The sequence below is a fragment of the Balaenoptera borealis genome (genome assembly GCF_965194805.1).
Source record: "Balaenoptera borealis genome assembly, chromosome: 3".
In the NCBI taxonomy this organism is placed as follows: domain Eukaryota; kingdom Metazoa; phylum Chordata; class Mammalia; order Artiodactyla; family Balaenopteridae; genus Balaenoptera; species Balaenoptera borealis.
Genome location: NC_138866.1, coordinates 49,464,541 through 49,488,325, shown reverse-complemented (window position 1 = coordinate 49,488,325; position 23,785 = coordinate 49,464,541). Strand labels below are relative to the sequence as shown.

The window sequence follows — 23,785 nt, the reverse complement described above, 5'->3', positions numbered from 1 at the left end:
TCATCTTTAATTTCTTTCATCAGTGTCTTATAGTTTTCTGCATACAGGGCTTTTGTCTCCCTAGGTAGGTGTATTCTTAGGTATTTTATTCTTTTTGTTGCAGTGGTAAATAGGAGTGTTTCCTTAATTTCTCTTTCAGATTTTTCATCATTAGGGTATAGGAATGCAAGAGATTTCTGTGCATTAATTTTGTATCCTGCATCTTTACCAAATTTATTGATTAGCTCTAGCAGTTTTCTGGTGGCATCTTTAGGATTCTTTATGTATAGTATCATGTCATCTGCAACAGTGACACTTTTACTTCTTCTTTTCTAATTTGTATTCCTTTTATTTCTTTTTCTTCTCTGATTGCTCTGGCTAGGACTTTCAAAACTATGTTAAATAATAGTGGTGAGAGTGGACATCCTTGTCTTGTTCCTGATCTTAGAGGAAATGCTTTCAGTTTTTCACCATTGAGAATGATGTTTGCTGTGGGTTTTTGTATATGGCCTTTATTCTGTTGAGGTAGGTTCCCTCTATGCCCACTTTCTGGAGAGTAATCATAAATGGGTGTTGAATTTTGTCAAAAGTTTTTTCTGCATCTATTGAGATAATCATATGGTTTTTATTCTTCAGTCTGTTAATATGGTGTATCACATTGATTGATTTGCATATATTGAAGAATCCTTGCATTCCTGGGATAAACCCCACTTGATCATGGTGTATGATCCTTTTAATGTGTTGTTGGATTCTGTTTGCTAGTATTTTGTTGAGGATTTTTGCACCTATATTCATTAGTGATATTGGTCTGTAATTTTCTTTTTTTGTAGTTATCTTTGTCTGGTTTTGGTATCAGGGTGATGGATGGCCTCATAGAACGAGTTTGGGAGTGTTCCTTCCTCTGCAATTTTTTGGAAGAGTTTGAGAAGGATGGGTGTTAGCTCTTCTCTAAATGTTTGATAGAATTCACCTGTGAAGCCATCTGGTCCTGGACTTTTGTTTGTTGGAAGATTTTTAGTCACAGTTCCAATTTCATTACTTGTGATTGGTCTGTTCATATTTTCTATTTCTTCCTGGTTCACTCTTGGAAGTTATACCTTTCTAAGAATTTGTCCATTTCTTCCAGGTTGTCCATTTTATTGGCATAGAGTTGCCTGTAGTAGTCTCTTAGGATGCTTTGTATTTCTGTGGTGTCTGTTGTAACTTCTCATTTCTCATTTCTAATTTTATTGATTTGAGTCCTCTCCCTCTTTTTCTTGATGAGTCTGGCTAATGCTTTATCAATTTTGTTAATCTTCTCAAAGAACCAGCTTTTAGTTTTATTGATCTTTGCTATTGTTTTCTGTTTCTAATTCATTTATTTCTGCTCTGATCTTTATGATTTCTTTCCTTCTGCTGACTTTGGGTTTTGTTTGTTCTTCTTTCTCTAGTTCCTTTAGGTGTAACGTTAGATTGTTTATTTGAGATTTTTCTTGTTTCTTGAGGTAGGCTTGTATTGCTATAAACTTCCCTCTTAGAACTGCTTTTGCTGCATCCCATAGGTTTGGATCGTCGTGTTTTCATTGTCATTTGTCTCTAGGTATTTTTTGATTTCCTCTTTGATTTCTTTAGTGATCTCTTGGTTATTCAGTAATGTATTGTTCAGCCTCCATGTGTTTGTGTTTTTTATGTCTTTTTCCCTGTAATTGATTTCTAATCTCATAGCATTGTGGTCAGAAAAGATGCTTGATATGATTTCAATTTTCTTAAATTTACTGAGGCGTGATTTGTGACCCAAGGTGTGATCTATCCTGAAGAATGTTCCGTGCTCACTTGAGAAGTGCAATCTGCTGTTTTTGGATGGAATGTCCTATAAACATCAATTAAATCTATCTGGTCTATTGTGTCATTTAAAGCTTGTGTTTCCTTATTAATTTTCTGTTTGGATGATCTGTCCATTGGTGTAAGTGAGGTGTTGAAGTCCCCCACTATTACTGTGCTACTGTCGATTTCCTCTTTTAGAGCTGTTAGCAGTTGTCTTATATATTGAGGTGCTCCTAAGTTGGGTGCATATATATTTATAATTGTTATATCTTCTTCTTGGATTGATCCCTTGATCATTATGTAGTGTCCTTCCTTGTCTCTTGTAACAGTCTTTATTTTAAAGTCTATTTTATCTGATATGAGTATTGCTACTCCAGCTTTCTTTTGATTTCCATTTGCATGGAATATCTTTTTCCATCCCCTCACTTTCAGTCTGTATGTGTCCCTAGGTCTGAAGTGGGTCTCTTGTACACAGCATATATATATATATATATATATGGGTCTTGTTTTTGTATCCATTCAGCAAGCCTGTGTCTTTTGGTTGGAGCATTTAATCCTTTCATGTTTAAGGTAATTATCAATATGTATGTTCCTATTACCATTTTCTTAATTTTGGGGGGTTTGTTTTTGTAGGTCTTTTTCTTCTCTTGTGTTTCCCACTTAGAGAAGTTTCTTTAGCATTTACTGTAGAGCTAGTTTGGTGGTGATGAATTCTCTTAGCTTTTGCTTGTCTGTAAAGCCTTTGATTTCTTCATCAAATCTGAATGAGATCCTTGCCAGGTAGAGCAATCTTGGTTGTAGGTTCTTCCCTTTCATCACTTTAAATGTCATGCCACTCCCTTCTGGCTTGTAGAGTTCCTGCTGAGAAATCAGCTGTTAACCTTATGGGAGTTCCCTTGTATGTTATTTGTCATTTTTCCCTTGCTGCTTTCAATAATTTTTCTTTGTCTTTAATTTTTGCCAATTTTTTTGCCAATTTGATTATTATGTGTCTTGGCATGTTTCTCCTTGGGTTTATCCTGTATGGCACTCTCTGTGCTTCCTGGACTTGGGTGGCTATTTCCTTTCCCATGTTAGGGAAGTTTTCAACTATAATCTCTTCAAATATTTTCTCAGGTCCTTTCTCTCTCTTTTCTCCTTTTGGGACCCCTATAATGCAAATGTTGTTGCATTTAATGTTGTCCCAGAGGTCTCTTAGGCTGTCTTCATTTCTTTTCATTCTTTTTTCTTTAGTCTGTTCCGCAGCAGTGAATTCCACCATTCTGTCTTCCAGGTCCCTTATCCATTCTTCTGCCTCAGTTATTCTGCTATTGATTCCTTCTAGTGCATTTTTCATTTCAGTTATTGTACTGTTCATCTCTGTTTGTTTGTTCTTTAATTCTTCTAGGTCTTTGTTAAACATTTCTTGCATCTTCTCGATCTTTGCCTCCATTCTTTTTCCGAGGTCCTGGATCATCTTCACTATCATTATTCTGAATTCTTTTTCTGGAAGGTTGCCTATCTCCACTTCGTTTAGTTGTTTTTCTGGGGTTTTATCTTGTTCCTTCATCTGGTACATAGCCCTCTGCCTTTTCATCTTGTCTGTCTTTCTGTGAATGTGGTTTTTGTTCCACAGGCTGCAGGATCGTAGTTCTTCTTGCTTCTGCTGTCTGCCCTCTGGTGGATGAGGCTATCTAAGAGGCTTGTGCAAGTTTCCTGATGGGAGGGACTGGAGGTGGGTAGAGCTGGCTGTTGCTCTGGTGGGCAGAGCTCAGTAAAACTTTAATCTGCTTGTCTGCTGATGGGTGGGGCTTGGTTTCCCTCCCTGTTGGTTGTTTGGCCTGAGGCGACCCAACACTGGAGCCTACCTGGGCTCTTTGGTGGGTCTAATGGTGGACTCTGGGAGGGCTCACACCAAGGAGTACTTCCCAGAACTTCTGCTGTCAGTGTCCTTGTCCTCACGGTGAGCCACAGCCACCCCCTGCCTCTGCAGGAGACCCTCCAACACTAGCAGGTAGGTCTGGTTCAGTCTCCTATGGGGTCACTGCTCCTTCCCCCGGGTCCCGATGCACACACTACTTTGTGTGTGCCCTCCAAGAGTGGAGTCTCTGTTTCCCCCAGTCCTTTCGAAGTCCTGCAATCAAATCCCGCTAGCCTTCAAAGTCTGATTCTCTAGGAATTCCTCCTCCCGTTGCCAGACCCCCAGGGAAGCCTGATGTGGGGCTCAGAACCTTCACTCTAGTGGGTGGACTTCTGTGGTATAAGTGTTCTCCAATTTGTGAGTCACCAACCCAGCAGTTACGGGATTTGAGTTTATTGTGATTGTGCCCCTCCTACCATCTCATTGTGGCTTCTCCTTTGTCTTTGGATGTGGGGTATCTTTTTTGGTGAGTTCCAGTGTCTTCCTGTCGATGATTGTTCCGCAGTTAGTTGTGATTCCAGTGCTCTCACAAGAGGAAGTGAGGGCACGTCCTTCTACTCTGCCATCTTGAACCAATCTCCTAATCTCTTTAATACTAGTATCTTTCCCCCTTAAGTATGGAATCAGTCTAAACAACCAGTTCTGCTATAGACTGAACGTCTGTGTGCCTCCAAAATTCATATGTTGAAACCTAATGACCCATGTGACGGTATTTGGAGGTGGGGCCTTTTGGAAGTGATTAGGTCATGAGGATGGAGGCTTCATGAATGGGATTAGTGCCTTTATAAAAGAGACTCCAGAGAGTTCCCTTACCCCTCATGCCATGTGAGAGCACAGCTAGAAGATGGTCTATGAACCAGGAAGTGGGTCCTCACCAGAAATCAAATCTTCCAGAGCCTTGATCTCAGACTTCCAGCCTCTAAAACTGTGAGAAATAAATATCTGACATTTATAAGCTAACTGGTTCACGGTACTTTATTGCAGCAGCCCCAACTGACTAAGACAAGCTCTTATATGAGTTATTCACAACCCTGGTTTGAAGACATCCTAGGATCTCTCTACAATGTTTTTAAATAGCCTATTTTACTCTGCAGAGAAATTGATATGGCTTAAAGAAAATAAATAGAATAAAATAATGAGTTACAAGCAAAGCATCAGGAAAAGGGGAAAATGTAAAGCAGGAGGAAAAGAACAAACATAACTAAGTTATCTTAACAGATTTCATGAAAAATCCCCAAGTATCTCAGACAAAACCAATTTGAATTCATTAGAATTACTGCTTAAATAAGCCCAAAATAACATCTACCACTTCTTGAGGATTAACATATGCTGGATGCCTTACATATATCACTGTATTTAATTCTCAGAACAACCTGCATTTTACAAATGAGTAGTCTGAAGTTTAGAACAATTTTAACCCACTCAAGGTAAACAGCTGCTAAATAGGCAGATATGAGATTTAAATTTATGTCTGTCTGGCTTCTCAGCCACCACATTCTGCTGCTCACCTTATGTCAGATCTCACTTTATGGAAAAAAAAAAAAAAAAGACAGAATATAGTGAGATAAAATAAAGAATAATATGTCAAAATTCCCTGAAGTCTAGAAATTACTAACCTATGATATTCAAGAGTAGCAGCAAGAAATCAGGTATTCTAAAAATAACTATAAATAAGTGGTGTTGATGGTATCATGGTGAGCATAGCTGCCTTCCAAAAATAAATATAAATGGCTTTGACCTCCCACCTCAAGGCTCCCCTCTCTCCCATGTCCAGTTCCATCCTACGTACCAGAACTTGATTAACCTTCCTAAATTAGCACAGTATGCATATAATTTTCTTGCCTAAATCCTTCAGTGGCTCCCTACTGTTTGATCAGGAGCTGGTAATCTTTTCTGTAAAGGGCCAGATAGTAAATATTTTTGCCCATGTGAGGCTTAGGATCTCTGTTTCAACTACTCGAGTTGGCTGTTTGGCACAAAAGCAGCCATAGACAACACATAAATGAATAAGTATGATTGTACTCCAATAAAAATTTATTTGTGGACACTGAAATTTGAGTTTTATATAATTTTCATGTGTCACAAAATATTATTCTTCTTTTAATTTTTTCAACCATTTAAAACAGCTTATAGGTCTTTAAAAACATGTGGTGGGCTGGATTTGGCCCACAGGCCATAGTTCGCCAATCCTGGCTTAAGACCATGTAGCATTTGCCCAAAGCCTGAAAGAAATAGCCAAAATTAGATATTCAGTGAAGGTGTCTTCTTTTTTTAAAAAAATCAGTCATTCATTCACCATCTCAGAGAGATAAGAAATACATGGGGAGAGGAAAAGGGAGAAGAAGACCTACTCCCAGAAGCCAAACACTTTGATTATTCTGACTGAGTCTGAGGGGAGGGAAAGGTGAGGTTTTCTGGAGTTGAAGATGCTATGACTTTCTCTGCAGGAAGAACTCATTTAACACTGTTTGGATTCCTAGTCTCCTGGGAACGTTATACTAATTAAGAAAATCAAATATTTTGATCTAACTTTAACTGCACAACTACAGATAACTTAAGGGAAAAAAATCTATTTCTATCTTGTCTTTTTGTGAAAGGATTTGAAGCACCCTGTAAAAACAAACAAACAAGAAACACATACAAAACAATATATGCTAGCATTAAATATTGAGCCAGACAAGTATATGGGTTGGAAAGGAAGAAATAAGTTATTATTTGAAGACGACATGATTGTACATAGAAAATACAAAAGAATTGGGACTTCCCTGGTGGTCCAGTGGTTAAGACTCCACACTTCTACTGCAGGGGGCGTGGGTTCGATCCCTGGTTGGGGAACTAAGATCCCACATGCCATGTGGCGCAGCCAAAAAAAAAAAAAAAAAAAAAGAATTTACAGACAAACTATTAGAATCAATAAGTGATTTCAACAACCAAGATGAATACATGGTCAAAAACCAATTTGATTTCCATATATCTGTAATGTATAAGTAGAAAATAAACTTTAAATAACAATACTATTTACGAGAGTATAAAAAATCAAATACCTAGAAATAATCTAAGAGACATGTAAGACCTCTACACTGAAAACTGTAATACATTTTTTTCAATAAATTAAAGATTCAGATAAATGGAGTGATCCATGTTCATGGATTGGAAGATTCAATACTGTAAAGATGTCAACTGTCTGCAAGTGGACCTACATAGTCAGTGCAATCTCAATCGAAATCACAACAGGTTATCTTGTGGACTTTAGCAAATTAATTCTAAAATGTATATGGAAATGCAAAGATCCAAAAATAGGCAATACAATGTTGAAGAAGAACAAAATTGAAGGACTTACTCAACCAGATGTCTAGACCTATTGAAAAGCTATAGTAACTAAGATATTATGGTAGTGGTACAAGAAGAGACAACAGAAAAGAGACTCCAGACATAGAGCCCCCGTATATATAGTCACCTGATATCACAAAGGTAACACTGCAGTGCAGTGGGGAAATAATGGTTTTTTTGATAAATGGTGCTGGGCTAACTGGATAGCTACATATGAGGGGAAAGAAGTGTACCTTGACCCCTATCTTATACCATAAACAAAAATCAATTCCAAATGGATGGTAGATCTAAATGCGAAAGATAAAACAACATAGCTTTTAGAAAAAAAGCGGAGAATATCTTCCTGATGCTGAAATAGGCAAAGATTTCTCAGAGTACAAAAAAGCACTAAGCATAAAAGACAAATATATGCATAAATTGATTGAATGATTACATTAAGACTAAGAATCTCTGTTCATCTAAAGACACTATTAAGAGTGAAAACACAAGCCGCAGAGTCATAAAAGATATCTATTGTATATATATATATATATACACACACACACATATATACAACAAAAGACACATATTCAGACTATATAATGAACTTATAAAATTAATAAGAATTAATAATCGTTAAGAAGGACAGTCAACCCAATAGAAAAATGGGCAAAGGACTTAGTTGCTTCACAAAAGAAAATATCCAAATGCCCAGTAAACATATGAAAAGGTGTACAATTTTATGAGTCAACAGGGAAACTATAATATTATACTACTACATAGCCACCAGAATGGTTAAAATGAAAACAACAAACAATATCAAGTGTTGGTGAGGGTAAGGAGCAACTGTAACTCTCATACACTGCTGATAAGAGTATTATTTGGGACAAATGCTATGGAAAACTCTTTGGCAGTACCTGCCACAGCTAGACGTATATATAAATTATGACCATAATTTCCCTCCGAGGTACATCCCCAATGAAAGTGTGTACATGTGTTCACCAAAATAGATGTGCTAGAATGTTCTTAGTAGCACTATTTGCAAGAGCTCCAAATTGGAAACTACCCAAAACGCCCAACCACAGTATAAAGAACCATGTTATATTCATACAAAGGATTATTATACAGCAATGACAACAAATTAAAACTACATGCAATAATATGGATGAATTTTATAAACAATACTGAATAAAAGAAGTCCAGACACAAACGAGCACATACTATATGATTCTACTTACATAAAATTCAAAAATCTATGATGTAAAAGAACAGTGGTCATCCTTAAGGGAAAGGTAGTGTCTAGGAGGGGGCATGAGGGGAATACTGAGAAGCTGGTAATGTTCTGTTTGTTGATCTGGATGCTGATCACACTTAACGAAAATTCATCAAGCTGTATACATTTATGATTTTGGATGTATGCTGTGATTCAATAAATAGTTCCAAAAAATCAGAGCATATAGAAAACAAAGGTGGAAAGATAAGATGAAACAAAGAGCAAAGTTAGTACATGAAAATAAAAATGTATGCTTAATGCTCTAGATATTTGGCAAGAGTAGGGCACAAATGTGTTTCTGCTTAGAGCCAAGGCAAACAGGACAATACAATCAGTTAAAGAATTCACAGTGCCCATAGATAAAAACAAGCCAATTGTGCTCAGGAAAAACAAAATTATTCTTAGAACTGGAGTCTGAAATTTCTCCTGAGTGTTCTCAGAGAGATGTTGTTTGACAGTGAACCTATGTCCTCAACCACCTCCTTATAGTAGAGGCCTCAGTGAGTGACACAATGACTTTCTCCACAGGCTGATGCCATAAAACCAAAACACAACGCAAGGAGAGTAATCTGGGGTCAAGAAGTAGGATGGGGAGAGAAAAACACTACAGTGTAGGTGTACTACAATCTGATGGTCTGGAGAGATGTACAAGAATGAATGGTCTACATATCATCCAGGCTCTCTCCCTTAAATAGTGTTTCTCTAAAGCAAGCTTTTGATAAGCACTGCCTGACAGTGCGTTCAAGGTCACACTCGCTAAGACAGGTACCCACAGTCCAGCTATTGGAATATGTCATTAAAACACTGAGGAATGGGGAACAGGAGATATAGCGATTCATTGGAACAGTCAGTGGAATGAGAGTTGGACGGATAGCCTCTAAAAGGTTATCAATGGAAGTTGATATGCAGAGTAACTATTATATTATTATTCGTGTTTCTATCACAAATACAAGAAAGAAGATCTGGTTTTCCCCACAGCATGTTTTAAGCCAGAAACTCTATAACCCACCCTCTTGAAACAGATCCAACGTTGTAGCCACCTTCCGCAAAAATTTTTAGTGGCTACCTATGCCTACTGGATAAACTTCAAAGTTATCAGCATGGATATCAAGCCCTTTATGTGGGCTAATTCTGCCTTCCCAGTCTCATCTATTATCTCTTGCTACACACCCTATGATCCAACCACATCTCACCACTCAGTGGTTTCCAAACATGCCATAGAGTCTCAGACCTCCTCTTGCTTTTGCCTATGTTCTTCAGGACCTGGTAGTTTCTTGTAGGAAAAGAAGAAATCAGGTGTCCAGAGTTTGTGGCAAGGCCCTCTTGTGTCTGGCACCTTAATGCTTCTGTAACAGGATTATTTAACTGTCTCTATGATTCCTGCTTCCTATAAACTCACCCTCAGCCTCCATGTCACAGGACTGAGCCCTAACCCTGTGAGCCTGTGTGTGCAGTTAGTGAGTCACTTACCCTACAATATGGCTCCTTCTTTTTTATGTCCTCTTGCTGGATCAGCCTCAGGTCCTGGACACCATTCTGCAGGCCTCTCTCATACAGGGCCTGAAGTCTGGGAATTTCTTCTTGTTCAACAGCTACTATAAGCTTAAAAAGATAAAGAACATGAATAGAGTTAAATATATCATCAGCTATGATAGATAAAATCAATAGAAAATCATATATTAGTGTATGATTCAAATTGGGTTGATTTTTTAAAACTGTTTTTGCTTCATGTATCTACTTCTCCCTTTCTTCACGACTTCACTTTCTTCCTCCACCAAAAAAATTTGTCTTAAGACTGCATTAAAACAAAGGTGAGATGTAGCCTCAATTGTCACATCTGCTATCACAGTTGCTACATGCACCTTGGCCAGAAGTATCACCATCACTCCCTCAATCCCAGAGGGGAAAGAAGCACAGGTTGCTTAGTCTTTACATTAAAAACCAAACAAAAAACAAAAGCGAAACAAAACTAAACAAAAACCAGTACCTCAGAAAGACAGGCAATATTCAGTATAATGGAATATCACTAACAGAAAACTATTTTATTTTTTGGAATAAAGTACATTTCAAAGTATTTACTAATGCATTCTGTTGCAGAGGAGAAAAACAGAAAATCCATCCAGACTCTTTTTCTATTTATTTCTGGGCAAAGTATCTGTTTGAGGTAGTTTCTTACTTAACAGCTACCAGCAAAGGAAAGCACAGATGATGTTCACAAGTACATTAGAATTCAAAAATCACTATTTCATAGCAAGGAGTCAACCGAGCTCCATAAAGTAATACTTCTAATCAAGGTGTAAAGGTTATTTAAATCAACAAATAACTAACCTTAAAAATATATGTGGAATCATAGGGTACTATCAAGAAAGTGAAAAGATAACCCACTGAATGGGAGAAAATACTTGCAAATCACTATCGCTGATAAGGCTCTAACATGCAGAATATATAAAGAACTCTTTAGAAACTCTGTACAGACTTCCAAATATAAAATAAATAAGTCATAGGGATGTAATGTACAGCATGGTGACTATAGTTAATAATTGTGTATTGCATATTTGAAAGTTGCTAAGAAAGTAGATCTTAAAAGTCCTCATCACAAGAAAAAAAATTCTTTTTCTTACTGTGAATGGTGACAGATGTTAACTAGACTTATTGTGGTGATCATTTCACAATACATACAAATATCAAGTCATTGTGTTGTACACCTGAAACTAATATAATATTATATGTTAATCATACCTCAATTTAAAGAAATAAAAGGACTTCAAACTTGAAAAAAAAAAAAAAAGAAGTTGGGGAGGGGCAGACACTCAGAGGCTCAAATCAGTGACTGAACCAGGAAAACTCTGAAATCAGGTCATTAAGTCACATTGACACCGTTGTGGCCTGGAAGCAGCAATCTGTAAATTAATACCTGGAGCTGAGCTGAGATGGGTTAGAAGCAATGATGTGATTTGATGTGAAGAGGGAATATGAAGTAGTGTTCAGGGCTCTAGAAAGTAGGTGTTACAGAGCTCAAAATCATCCTATGGGTAGGCATGGTGCATGGTATGTTTCTCAAAGGTGGATGTTGTGGATGTTGTCTGGTTCCTTCGGCTTAAAGGATTAAAAAAAAAACCAAAAAACTCATAACTCAACCATAAAAACTGTAAATACAGTTTTATATCTTGCTTTTTTTACTTAACACTGTATCAGGACCATTTTCCCACATCGTTAAAAAAAAAATTCTTCATAGCATCTTTAATGGCGACAATGAACTTTTATTCTTAAAAATTACATGAAGAAGAGTTATAAGGAAATATTATGAACAGCTGTATGCAACAAATTAGATAATCTATATGAAATGGGAAAATTCTTAGAAAGACACAAACTTTTGAAACTGACTCAAGAAGAAAAAGAGTATCTGAATAGACCCATAACAAGAAACAGAATTAGTAACTGTAAAGGCTCAGGCCTCATGAATGCTACCAAATGTTTACAGAAGAATTAATACCAATTCTTCATAAACTCTTCCAAAAAACAGAAGAGAAGGGAACACTTCCTAATTCTATAAGGCCAGCTAACACTCAAACGAGACATAGATATCAAAAGAAAACAAAACTGCATATCAATATCCCTTATGACTATTGATATAAAAATTCTGAACAAAATACTAGTATATTGAATGCAGTGACATATAAAAAGGATTATATACCATGACCAAGTGGGATTTATTGCATGAATGCAAGATCTATTTAACAGCCAAAAGTCAATTAATGTAATAAATTCATATTAATAGAATACAGGACAAAAACCACATGACTGCCTCAAGAGACATAGAAAAGGCATTTGAGAAAATCCAACACCTTTTCATGATTAAAATCAACAAACTGCAGGTAAAAAGGAACTTCCTCAGTCTGATAAAGGGCATCTACAAAAAACCCACAGCTATCATTATACTTAATAGTGAAAGACTGAATGCTTTCTCCCTAAAATCAAGAACAACACAAAGATATCCACTTTCACTACTTCTATTCAACATTGTATTAGAGATTCTACCCAGGTAAATTAGGCAAGAAAAAAAGTAAAACTATTTTATTTGCAGATGACATGATCCTGCATATAGAAAATCCTAAGGAATCCACACACACACACATACGAAAAACTATTAGACTAAAAAATGAGTTCACCAAATTTGAAGGATAAAGATCAATATACAAAAATCAATCATATTCTATACATTAGCAATGAATAAACCAAACTGAAGTTAAGAAAACAATTCCCCTCACAAAAGCATCAGCAAGAATAAAATATCAAGGAATAAAATTACAAAAGAAGTGCAAGACGTGTAAAATGAAAATTTTTTTTAATTGTTGAAAGAAATTAAAAAAGATCTAAATAAGTGGGAAGACATCCCAAGTTCATGGTTTGCAAAATTTAATACTGTTAAGATGGCAATACTCCCCAAACTGATCTATAGATTCAATATAATCTCTAACAAAAATCCCAGCTGCCTTTTTTGGAGAAACTGACAAACTGACCCAAAAATTCATATGGAAATGCAAGGGACCCAGAATAGCCAAAACACTCTTGAAAAAGAACAAAGTTGGAGGACTCACACTTACTGATTTCAAAAAATAAAGAGCTACAGTAAACAAGATAGTGTGGTACTGGCATAACGATAGACACACATCAATGGAATGGAATTGAGAATCCTAAACGAACCTTCTTACATTTATGCTCAACTGATTTTCGATACACGTGCCAAAACAATGTAGAAAGAATAGTTTTTTCAACAAATGGTGCTGGGACAACTGGATATCCACATGCGAAAGAATGAAGTTGGAACTCTTCCTCACACCATATACCAAAATTAATTAAAAAGTGAACCTACACTGGAGGAATACGTGTAGGGGTAGAAGCTCTGCTTCTGGTGGTGGGGTCTGGGGAAGGGGCAGTAGGCCAACTGCAAAGGTGGGAAGAAGCACCTGAAGCAGCCCAAGAAGCAGGCCAAGGAGTTGGATGAGGATGATAAGGCATTCAAGCAGAAACAAAAAGAGAAGCAAAAGAAACTTGAGGAGCTAAAAGCAAAGGCTGCAGGGAAGGCCCTCCTGGCGACAGTTGGAATTAAGAAATCTGCCAAAAAGTAAGCTGTTCCTTGTGCCAAAGGCAATGGTGATCCTTAATTCCATTCCTGTTTAAATAACTGGATTCCCTGCCATAACATCTGTTGCCACCTATAGTTAGAACGAAGTGCTGTCTTGAAGCCTGCTGTACATTTAAGAACAAACTTTTGTTAAAGTTTAAAAAAATGAAATCATACAGTGGTTCATCTTCTCTTTAGTTCTTCTCATTCAGCCATTTCTACCTTAGCTGTGAGGTCAGAGTAAACCCAGCCCAGAATCCTGCCAAAGTCTGTTCTTCAGTCTTTGTTCTAGCTCCAATTCTATAACATTCAGAATTAAACCAACTCATTTGGGGGAAAAAAACGATCACAGATCTAAACATCAGAGCTAAGGCTTTGACATTAGAAGAAAATGTAGGGGCAAATTTTCATGATCTAAGGTTAGGCAATGATTTCTGAGATATGACACTAAAAGTATAAGCAACAAAAGAAAAAAAAAGATAAACTAGACTTCATCAAAATTGAAAGTTTCTGTGCTTCAAAGGATACCATCAAGAAGTAAAAAAGAAAATCTACAGAATGGGAGAAAATATCTACTAATATTTAAAATACCATCATTACTATCACTATTATTTTATTTAAAAATATATATATATTTTAATATTTTAATAGTATTTTAGTAAATATCATATAGCTGATCAGGGATATTTATATATCCAGAATATATAAATAACACATACAACTCAACAATAAAAAGACAAATAACTCAATTTTAAAATGAGCAAAAGATTTGAATAGATATTTCTCAAAAGAAGACAAATGAATGGCCAATAAGTATATGAAAAGACGCTTAACATCATTAATTACTATGTTTAATTACATAAAAACCACAATGATATAGCACTTCACATCCTCTAGGATAGCTAAAATGAAACAGACAATAACAGGTGTTCATGAGGATGTGAGGATATTGGAATCCTCGTTAACTGCTGATGGGGATGTAAAATAGTACAGCACTTAGGAAAACAGTTTCGCACTTCCTCAAAATGTTAAACATGTAGTTACCATATGACCTAGCAACTCCACTCCTAGATATATACCTGACAGAAATGAAAACATACGTTCATACAAAAACTTGTATATAAATGTCCATAGCAGCATTACTCATAGTAGCCAAAAACTGTAAACAACCCAAATGTCCATCAACTGATAAATGGATAAACAAAATGTGGTATACCAATACAATGGAGTATAAAGAGGAATGAAGTACTGATTCATGCCACAAGATGAATGAACCTTGAAAACACTATGCTAAGTGAAAGAAGCCAATCACAAAAGACAACATATTGTATGATCCCATTTATATGAAACATCTAGATTTTGCAAATTACATGGATACAGAGAAAGAAAAGCCAGGCATTTTTTAAGTAAACATTAAAGATTACTAAGAAAATGCTATTTATAAATAAGTCAAGGCCCTAGTAAAATGCCATACCTTGCCACATTGCTTGTAGGAAATTCCCTTTTGGTTACAGTACTCATAGATGAGGGCTGCGCCTTCTACACATAACTTAGCTTTCAGAGATTCAGGTTTATAATAAATTCCACTATGTATGACACCACTGTTATGTCCAGTCTGATGAATAGCTATGGAACAAGAGAAACAGGTTAAGAGAAAGTACATGACTCATTCAAAACTTAAGAAGTGGGGGAATACACTTACAGTTGAAGCTATTAGAGACCACTATTTAAAATTCTGCCTGAGTTTGTTCTTATAGTCAGAGCACTTCTAGCCTCCTGTAGCAGCCAACCATGGCGTCTGTGTCACATCCCTCCAGCCCATCTCTGACTTCAGCTACAACTCTGGTGCACAAACCACCCCCCCTCACCACCAGCAAACCACTTCAAGGGTCCACTACAGCTCTCTGCCTTCTGCTCCAGGGCCTTTTCTAATATTTGGGGGCAGAGGGGCTCAACACCCTATGGACAACCCTCAACCAAAGGGACAGAAGCTGATGGACAAATGAGCACAATCCTGGGAAACATTAGGTAGCTCCTCGGAGGGCTCAGTGGAATTAAGCTCACAGCTGCAACCTGGATAACGCACCCTCACGAGGTTTTTCCTCCTTCCCTGTTTACTCTCCCCACCTCCTCACGCCTGCCTCCTCGGATAACCTTGAAAAAAACCACCGACACCCAAATCCTAGTCCTAGGCTCTGCTTTCTAAAGAATCCAAACTGGGACACTAACATTGACATTCAGCATGAAAGATGTAGAACTGACAAAATGAGCAGGTGCTCAGGTTAAGCAACACTGAGAACATACATACCTAAATCTTTCTCCTTTTCCAGAACACCAATGGAAAGAGCTGGATGTCGCAGGATGAGTGCTCTGGCAGAGGCAAGCCCCACAATTCCGCCACCAATAATGACTACATCAAATGAGCTTTAAGAGAAAGCCACCTTTAAAGTAATGCATGTTTACAACAGACTTTATCAAACTTAACATTTTCATCATCAACTGACAATTAAAGTATTAATTAGTAACCATTAAAATCAAATGTTTATTGGGCTTTGTGATATTTAGCTTTATACTAACAAAGAAACCTTTAAAAGTCACATGCATGTATAATCAGCTACAGCCAGCAGGCAGAGTGGCTGGTTGCCCAAGCTGCTCTAAGTCTCTATAATACTCTGCCCAATCTGGCTACATCAGTGGTTACTCTGTTAACTATCACAATCTCTCCTCTACCATCTATTCTTTAAAAATTCAAGTGCAATATTCTTGAGGATAAGTTAACATTAAGTCTTTAACACCTAGTGTACAAAAATTTATAAATTTTTTTTTCTGCTGAGAAGGAAACAGTCAGTGAGAACATCAAACTTAAGGAAATAAGTGGTCCAGAAACGGGCTCAGAACCAGTTTTAGCCATAACTCTGATTACACAATCATTTAAAAAATTAGAAAGGGTATGTATAGTCTATCTAAATACAAAATGAGAAGCTTAAAAGATTACCATAAGCACTGATCTCATGGTGAACAAATCTAGGTTTTACAGGAACGTGGCCTATCTTGCTTCTTCCCCCCATTTATTTTTTTTCACCCCCTCCTGCATTATATTATTTCGATCTAAATCTTAAACATCATCTGTAAATATTTCAATATGTTATTTCTAAAAGGGCTCTTTAAAAACACACACACAATGTCATTATTCTAACCAAAAAATTCAGTTTTTAAATATCATCAAATATTCACAATAAAACTTTTAGAAGAAAACATAGGAGAAAATCTTTGGTATCTAGGGCTACTTGAAGAGTTCACACCAAAACCATGACCCATAAAAGAAAAAAAAATGATAAACCGGACTTCATCAAAATTAAAAACTTTTGCTCTGCAAAAGACTCTGCTAAGAGGATAAGAAGACAATGAACAAATTGGGAGAAAACACTTGCAAACCATATATCTGACAAAGGACTCATTTCTCAAATATATATTAAGAACTCTAAAAATAAACAAGTCAAGACTTCCCTGGTGGCGCAGTGGTTAAGAATCCACCTGCTAATGCAGGGGACATGGGTCCGAGCCCTGCTCTGGGAAGATCCCACATGCTGCAGAGCAACTAAAGCTGTGCACCATAACTACTGAGCCTGCGCTCTAGAGCCCGCGAGTCACAACTACTGAGCCCGCGTGCCACAACTACTGAAGCCCACATGCCTAGAGCCCGTGCTCTGCAACAAGAGAAGCCACCGCAATGAGAAGCCTGCGCACCACAACGAAGAGTAGCCCCTGCTCTCTGCAACTAGAGAAAGCCCGCACACAGCAACGAAGACCCAACGCAGCCATAAATAAATAAATAAATAAATTTATTAAAACAAACAAGTCATTTAGAGAATAGGCAAAAGATATGAACAAACATTTCATCAAAGAGGACAGATATATAGATGGCAAATAAGTACATGAAAATATATTCAATACCTTTAGTCATTAGGAAAATGCAAACTAAAACTACAATGAGGCATCACTACACCCCTATCAGAATGGCTTTAAAAAAAAAAAAAATGATAACACCAAACGCTGGTGAGGATGAGAGGAACTGGATCAACTCACACGTTACTGGTAGGAATGTAAAATAGTACAGCCACTCCGGAAAAACAGTATGGCAGTTTCTTAAAAAACTAAACATGTGCTTACTACATGTCTTAGCAACTGCACTCTTTGGCATTTATCCCAGAGAAATGAAAACTTACATTCCTACAAAAATCTGTACATAAGTGTTCATAGCAGCTTTATTCATAATAGCCAAAAACTGAAACAGCCCAGATACCATTCAACTGGGGAGTGGTTAAACAAACTGTGATACATCCATATCATAGACTGCTACTCAGCAATTAAATGGAACCCACTATCAACACAGGCAACACCTTAGATGGATCACAAGGACATTATGCTGCATGAAAAAAGCCAATCTCAAAGGCTTACATACTGTGTGATTCCACTTATACAACCTTTTCAAACTGACAAAATTATAGAGCTGAAAAATAGATTCGTGGTTGCCAGAGGTTAGAAAGGGTGGAGAAATGGGATGTGAATATAAAGGGGTAGGTAACACAATCTCCGTATTGATGGAACATTTCTGTTTCTTAATTGTGGTGGCAATTACACAAATTAACACATGTGGTTAAATTGCATAGTAACACACACACAAATGACTGCATGTAACAGCAAAGGAAATCATAAACAAAATGAAAAGACAATCCACAGAATGGAAGAAAATATTTGTAAATGATGCAATCAACAAGGGATTAGTCTCCAAAATTTAGAAAGAGCTCACGTGACTCAATATCAAAAAAACAAACAACTCCATCAAAAACTGGGCAGAAGATCTAAATAGACATTTCTCCAAAGGAGACATACAGATGGCCAACAGGCACAAGAAAAGATGCTCAACATCGCTAATTATTAGAGAAATGCAAATCAAAACTACAATGAGATATCACCTCATACCAGTCAGAATGGGCATCATCAAAAAATCTACAAACAATAACTGCTGGAGAGGGTGTGGAGAAAAGGGAACCCTCTTGCACTGTTGGTGGGAATATAATTTGGTACAGCCACTATGGAGAACAGTATGGAGGTTCCTTGAAAAACTAAAATAGAACTACCATATGACCCTGCAATCCCACTCCTGGGCATGTATCCAGAGAAAAACATGGTTCAAAAGAATACATGCACCCCAATGTTCACTGCAGCGCTGTTTACAATAGCGAGACATGGAAGCAACCCAAATGTCCATCAACAGATGAATGGATAGATGTGGTACATATATACAATGAAATACTACTCAGCCATTAAGAAGAATGAAATAATGTCATCTGCAGCAACATGGATGGACCTGGAGATTATCATACTAAGTGGAGTAAGTCAGACAGAGAAAGATAAATATCATATGATATTGCTTATATGCAGAATCTAAAAAAAATGATACAAATGAACTTATTTACAAAACAGAAACAGACTCACAGACTTAGAGAACAAACTTAGGGTTACCAGGGGGCAGGGTCGGGGGAGGGAGGGAGTTTGGGATTGACATGTACACACTGCTACATTTAAAACAGATAACCAACAAGGACCTTTTGTATAGCACTGGGAACATTGCTTAATATTCTGTAATAAGCTAAATGGGAAAAGAATTTGAAAAAGAATAGATACATGTATATGTATAACTGAATCACTTTGCTGTACACCTGAAACTAACACAACATTGTTAATCAACTATGCTCCAATATAAAATATAAATTTAAAAAAAACATGAATTCACTTGACATCAGATTTCTAAATTGTGACACTGAAATCAAGAAGTCAATGGAGCATTATTTTCAAGGAGAAAAAAAGGACTTCTAACCTAGAGTTCAACTATCTCTTTTATTATTTTTTTTAATTTATTATTTAGTTGTTTTTATTTTTGGCTGTCTTAGGTGTTCAGTGCTACGCACGGGCCTTCTCTAGTTGCAGCAAGCGGGGGCTGCTCTTTGTTGTGGTGTGCGGGCTTCTCATTGTTGTGGCTTCTCTTGTTGTGCAGCACGGGCTCTAGGCGCCTGGGCTTCAGTAGTTGTGGCACATGGGGCTTAGTTTCTCCACGGCATGTGGGATCTTCCGCGCCAGGGCTCAAACCCGTGTCCCCTGCATTGGCAGGTGGATTCTTAACCACTGTACAACCAGGGAAGCCCAAACTATCCCATTTAAATATGAGGATTCTACAGTGGAGAAAAGACAGCCTCTTCAATAAGTGGTGCTGGGAAAACTGGACAGGTACATGTAAAAGTATGAAATTAGAACATTCCCTAACACCATACACAAAAATAAACTCAAAATGGATTTAAGACCTAAATGTAAGGCCAGACACTATCAAACTCTCAGAGGAAAACATAGGCAGAACACTCTATGACATGAATCACAGCAAGATCCTTTTTGACCCAGCTCCTAGAGAAATGGAAATAAAAACACAAATAAACAAATGGGACCTAATGAAACTTAAAAGCTTTTGCACAGCAAAGGAAACCATAAACAAGACCAAAAGACAACCCTCAGAATGGGAGAAAATATTTGCAAATGAAGCAACTGACAAAGGATTAATCTCCAAGATTTACAAGCAGCTCATGCAGCTCAATAACAAAAAAACAAACAACCCAATCCAAAAATGGGCAGAAGACCTAAATAGACATTTCTCCAAAGAAGATATACAGATTGCCAACAGACACATGAAAGAATGTTCAACATCATTAATCATTAGAGAAATGCAAATCAAAACTACAATGAGATATCATTTCACACTGGTCAGAATGGCCATCATCAAAAATTCTAGAAACAATAAATGCTGGAGAGGGTGTGGAGAAAAGGGAACACTCCTGCACTGTTGGTGGGAATGTAAATTGATACAGCCACTATGGAGAACAGTATGGAGGTTCCTTAAAAAACTAAAAATAGAACTACCATACGACCCAGCAATCCCACTACTGGGCATATACCCTGAGAAAACCATAATGCAAAAAGAGTCATGTACCAAAATGTTCATAGCAGCTCTATTTACAATAGCCAGGACATGGAAGCAACCTAAGTGTCCATCATCGGATGAATGAATAAAGAAGATGTGGCACATATATACAATGGAATATTACTCAGCCATAAAAAGAAGTGAAATGGAGGTATTTGTAATGAGGTGGATGGAGTTAGAGTCCGTCATACAGAGTGAAGTAAGTCAGAAAGAGAAAAACAAATACAGTATGCTAACACATATATACGGAATCTAAGGGAAAAAAAAAAAAAGAAGGTCATGAAGAACCTAGTGGCAAGATGGTAATAAAGACACAGACCTACTAGAGAATGGACTTGAGGATATGGGGAGGGGGAGGGGTAAGATGTGACAGGGTGAGAGAGTGGCATGGACATATATACACTACCAAATGTAAAATAGATAGCTAGTGGGAAGCAGCCGCATAGCACAGGGAGATCAGCTCGGTGCTTTGTGACCACCTAGAGGGGTGGGATAGGGAGGGTGGGAGGGAGGGAGACGCAAGAGGGAAGAGATATGGGAACACATGTATATGTATAGCTGATTCACTTTGTTATAAAGCAGAAACTAACACACCATTGTAAAGCAATTATACTCCAATAAAGATGTTAAAAAATAAATAAATAAATAAATAAATATGAGGATTCAATAAAGATATTCTTGGGTAAACAAGGCTACAGGAACTTTAACATGCAAGAGACACTCCTAAAAATACTCCTGGACCAAAAATTAATGAGTTAAGTTATCAACTCAAGAAGTTAAATATAATAAAGAAAAACAAACATATAAACATGTATATATAATATATAAAACAAACATACATATAACAAAATATAATAAAGAAGAAAAATCTTTTATTTGAAAAGATTTATAATGTAGACAAACCTCTGGCAAGAGTAATGGGGGAAAAAGTGAGATGACACAAATAAATAAAAAAGAATAATAAAGAAAAAATACGTAAAGACACAACAAGGATCTTAAACATAATCAAAGAGTATCATGGAGATCTATATGCTAATAAATTTGATAACATAGATGAAACGGGGTGGGGGACTCCTCAGGCAAAATTACTGAGGCACAAAGAAATAGAAATTTTGAATCAATCACTATAAATTAAAATAGTCATCAAAAGCTTTCTACCTAAATACACACACACATAAATTTTACCATACTTTCAAGGAACGGATAATCTCTATCATCAAAGATATTCCAGAAAAATTTAAAAGGCTGAAAACTCCCTAACTCATTTTATGAAGCACATATGAACCAGGTTCCAAAACCTGATAAGAAGTACAAAGAAGCATCTTCTATACCAGTAAGATCCAGCTTAAAGAATAATATAATTAAGATACTGTTTACAGTAGCAACAAAGCAATAAGGGAATCTAAGAATTAACCTAAGAAAAAAGAACTTCACAGAGAAAAATTTTAAACTCTATTAAATAACAAATGAGGGACTTTCCTGGTGGCGCAGTGGTTAATAATCCACCTGCCAATGCAGGGGACACGGGTTCCAGCCCTGGTCCAGGAAGATCCCACATGCCGCGGAGCAACTAAGCCCGTGTGCCACAACTACTGAAGCCCGCGCGCCTAGAGCCCGTGCTCCGCAACAAGAGAAGCCACCGCAGTGAGAAGCCCGCGCACCGCAACAAAGAGTAGCCCCTGCTCTTTGCAACTAGAGAAAGCCCCTGCGCAGCAACGAAGACCCAATGCAGCCAAAAAATCAACAAATAAATAAACTTTAAATAACAAATGAGTATGCATAAATGAAGAGATATGTCAAGTTCATGGATGGGAAAACTCAAAATTATAAAGAAGTAAATCTCCCCCAAATCTATATACCTAATATAATTTCAATAATATTTTCAAAATAATATTTTAAGATACTAAATGTTATATAGAATAAAGGTCTATAAGTAGTAAAGCAATTTAAAAAAAAAAGTGCAAAACTTCTAAAACTGATGAAAATCTGAATAAGGCCGGTGGATTGTGCTAACGTCAATTTCCTGGTTTTGATACTGTTATTACAGTTATGTAAGGTGTTGCTGGGGGAAATTCGGTGAAGAAGGGTACATGAGAGCTCTCTGTTCTTTTGCAACTTCCTACGGATCTATAATCATTTCAAAATAAAAAGTATAAAAAGAAAAAATAAAAATAAAAAGTATAAACAAAACCTTCACTAACCTTACCTTTCTTCCCTTAAAAAAAGGTTCCCAAAAGAGCTGTCTACAAACCCCCACGAGGAATCACAAATTCTATCCCACTCTAATCCCCCTCCAATCCACTAATACACAGCAGCCAGAATCAACTTCTGAAACATCAACATTTAACCACTTCTTTAAAACCCTTTAAAAGCCTCCCAGTGCTCTTAGAATAAAATTTCACGTGTAGTTAAAACAAAAACTGTGCTGTGATGTAGCCCCTCTCCGGTGTCATTCCACACCCTCTCTGTTCCGCTAAGCTCTAGTCACACTCATCTTGCCCACATTCTAGTTCCCGAAACAGCCAAGACATTTCCAGCTTTGACACCTTCGCATAAACCATTCCCTCTACAAAGAGCAGAGAAAAACAGTAGTTGCGAATGTGGTCTCCAAACTTCAAATCACAGGACGCTGAATTCTGCAGGGTTTGATTAGAAACTAACTGAGCTGCTTCTCACAGAGGCAACTCTATGCAGCATGCGTGTGCCAGGAACTGATTGATATAAGACCGGTTTTAGATCTTCCAAGTAACATCAGGAAGGCCAGCGAATAAACAGCATATTTGATTGCTTACAGTGTGTTAGGTCCTTTAATCCTCAAAACGACCACTTAACGCGAGAGACTAGGATCCTATTCACAACTGAGCCTTTAAGGAGCTTAAGTAACCCGCCCAGAGTTGAATAGGAAGTGGCGGGGTTGTATTCAAAGCCAGAACTGTTCCTGACCTCTACTCAACATTGCCTTTCTTATTCTTTTCCTCTCGCCCACAAACCTACAGATGATCCAGGCAGGTAGCTCCTGGCATCACAGGTTGGAGCCCGGGATTCACAGAATCCCGACCCTCTCCCACGCCGAGGACAGGGAAGTAGCGCAGGGGCAGAGGTCCAGCACGAGGCACCTCTGAGAGAAGCAGCGCAGACCGCGGGGGGTCGGGCCAGCGGCTACTCACCTGGTGCTGGCTCTGCGGCCACCTTGGCACAACAGCCAGGGCTTCCCCGGCGCGGGCGCGCACGCCGCGGAGAAGCCCCCGGGAAACCCCCCGCGGGCCAGTCCGCAGACACTGCCTAGGTAACGTAGCGCCGGCACCATCGCCTGCGCCTCCTCCCCTGCCTCAAGCCCCAGAAGCCGGCCCTTGAGCCCTACACTGC

At 37.6% G+C, this 23,785-nt stretch overlaps 1 protein-coding gene across 2 annotated transcripts in view; it reads right to left on the bottom strand.

The window, feature by feature from the left end:
- L2HGDH (L-2-hydroxyglutarate dehydrogenase) overlaps positions 1-23,726 on the bottom strand; it is a gene marked incomplete at its 5' end in the record, with an annotated part of 58,938 nt that extends 35,212 nt beyond the window's left edge. For both annotated transcript variants that reach the window (XM_082384852.1, XM_082384853.1), the window contains 4 exons: positions 9,735-9,866; positions 14,864-15,015; positions 15,698-15,813; positions 23,587-23,726. In XM_082384852.1, coding sequence (XP_082240978.1) covers positions 9,735-9,866; positions 14,864-15,015; positions 15,698-15,813; positions 23,587-23,726 — 540 coding nt within the window. The remainder of the gene's footprint in view (positions 1-9,734; positions 9,867-14,863; positions 15,016-15,697; positions 15,814-23,586) is intronic.
- Between the last annotated feature and the right edge of the window lie 59 nt (positions 23,727-23,785).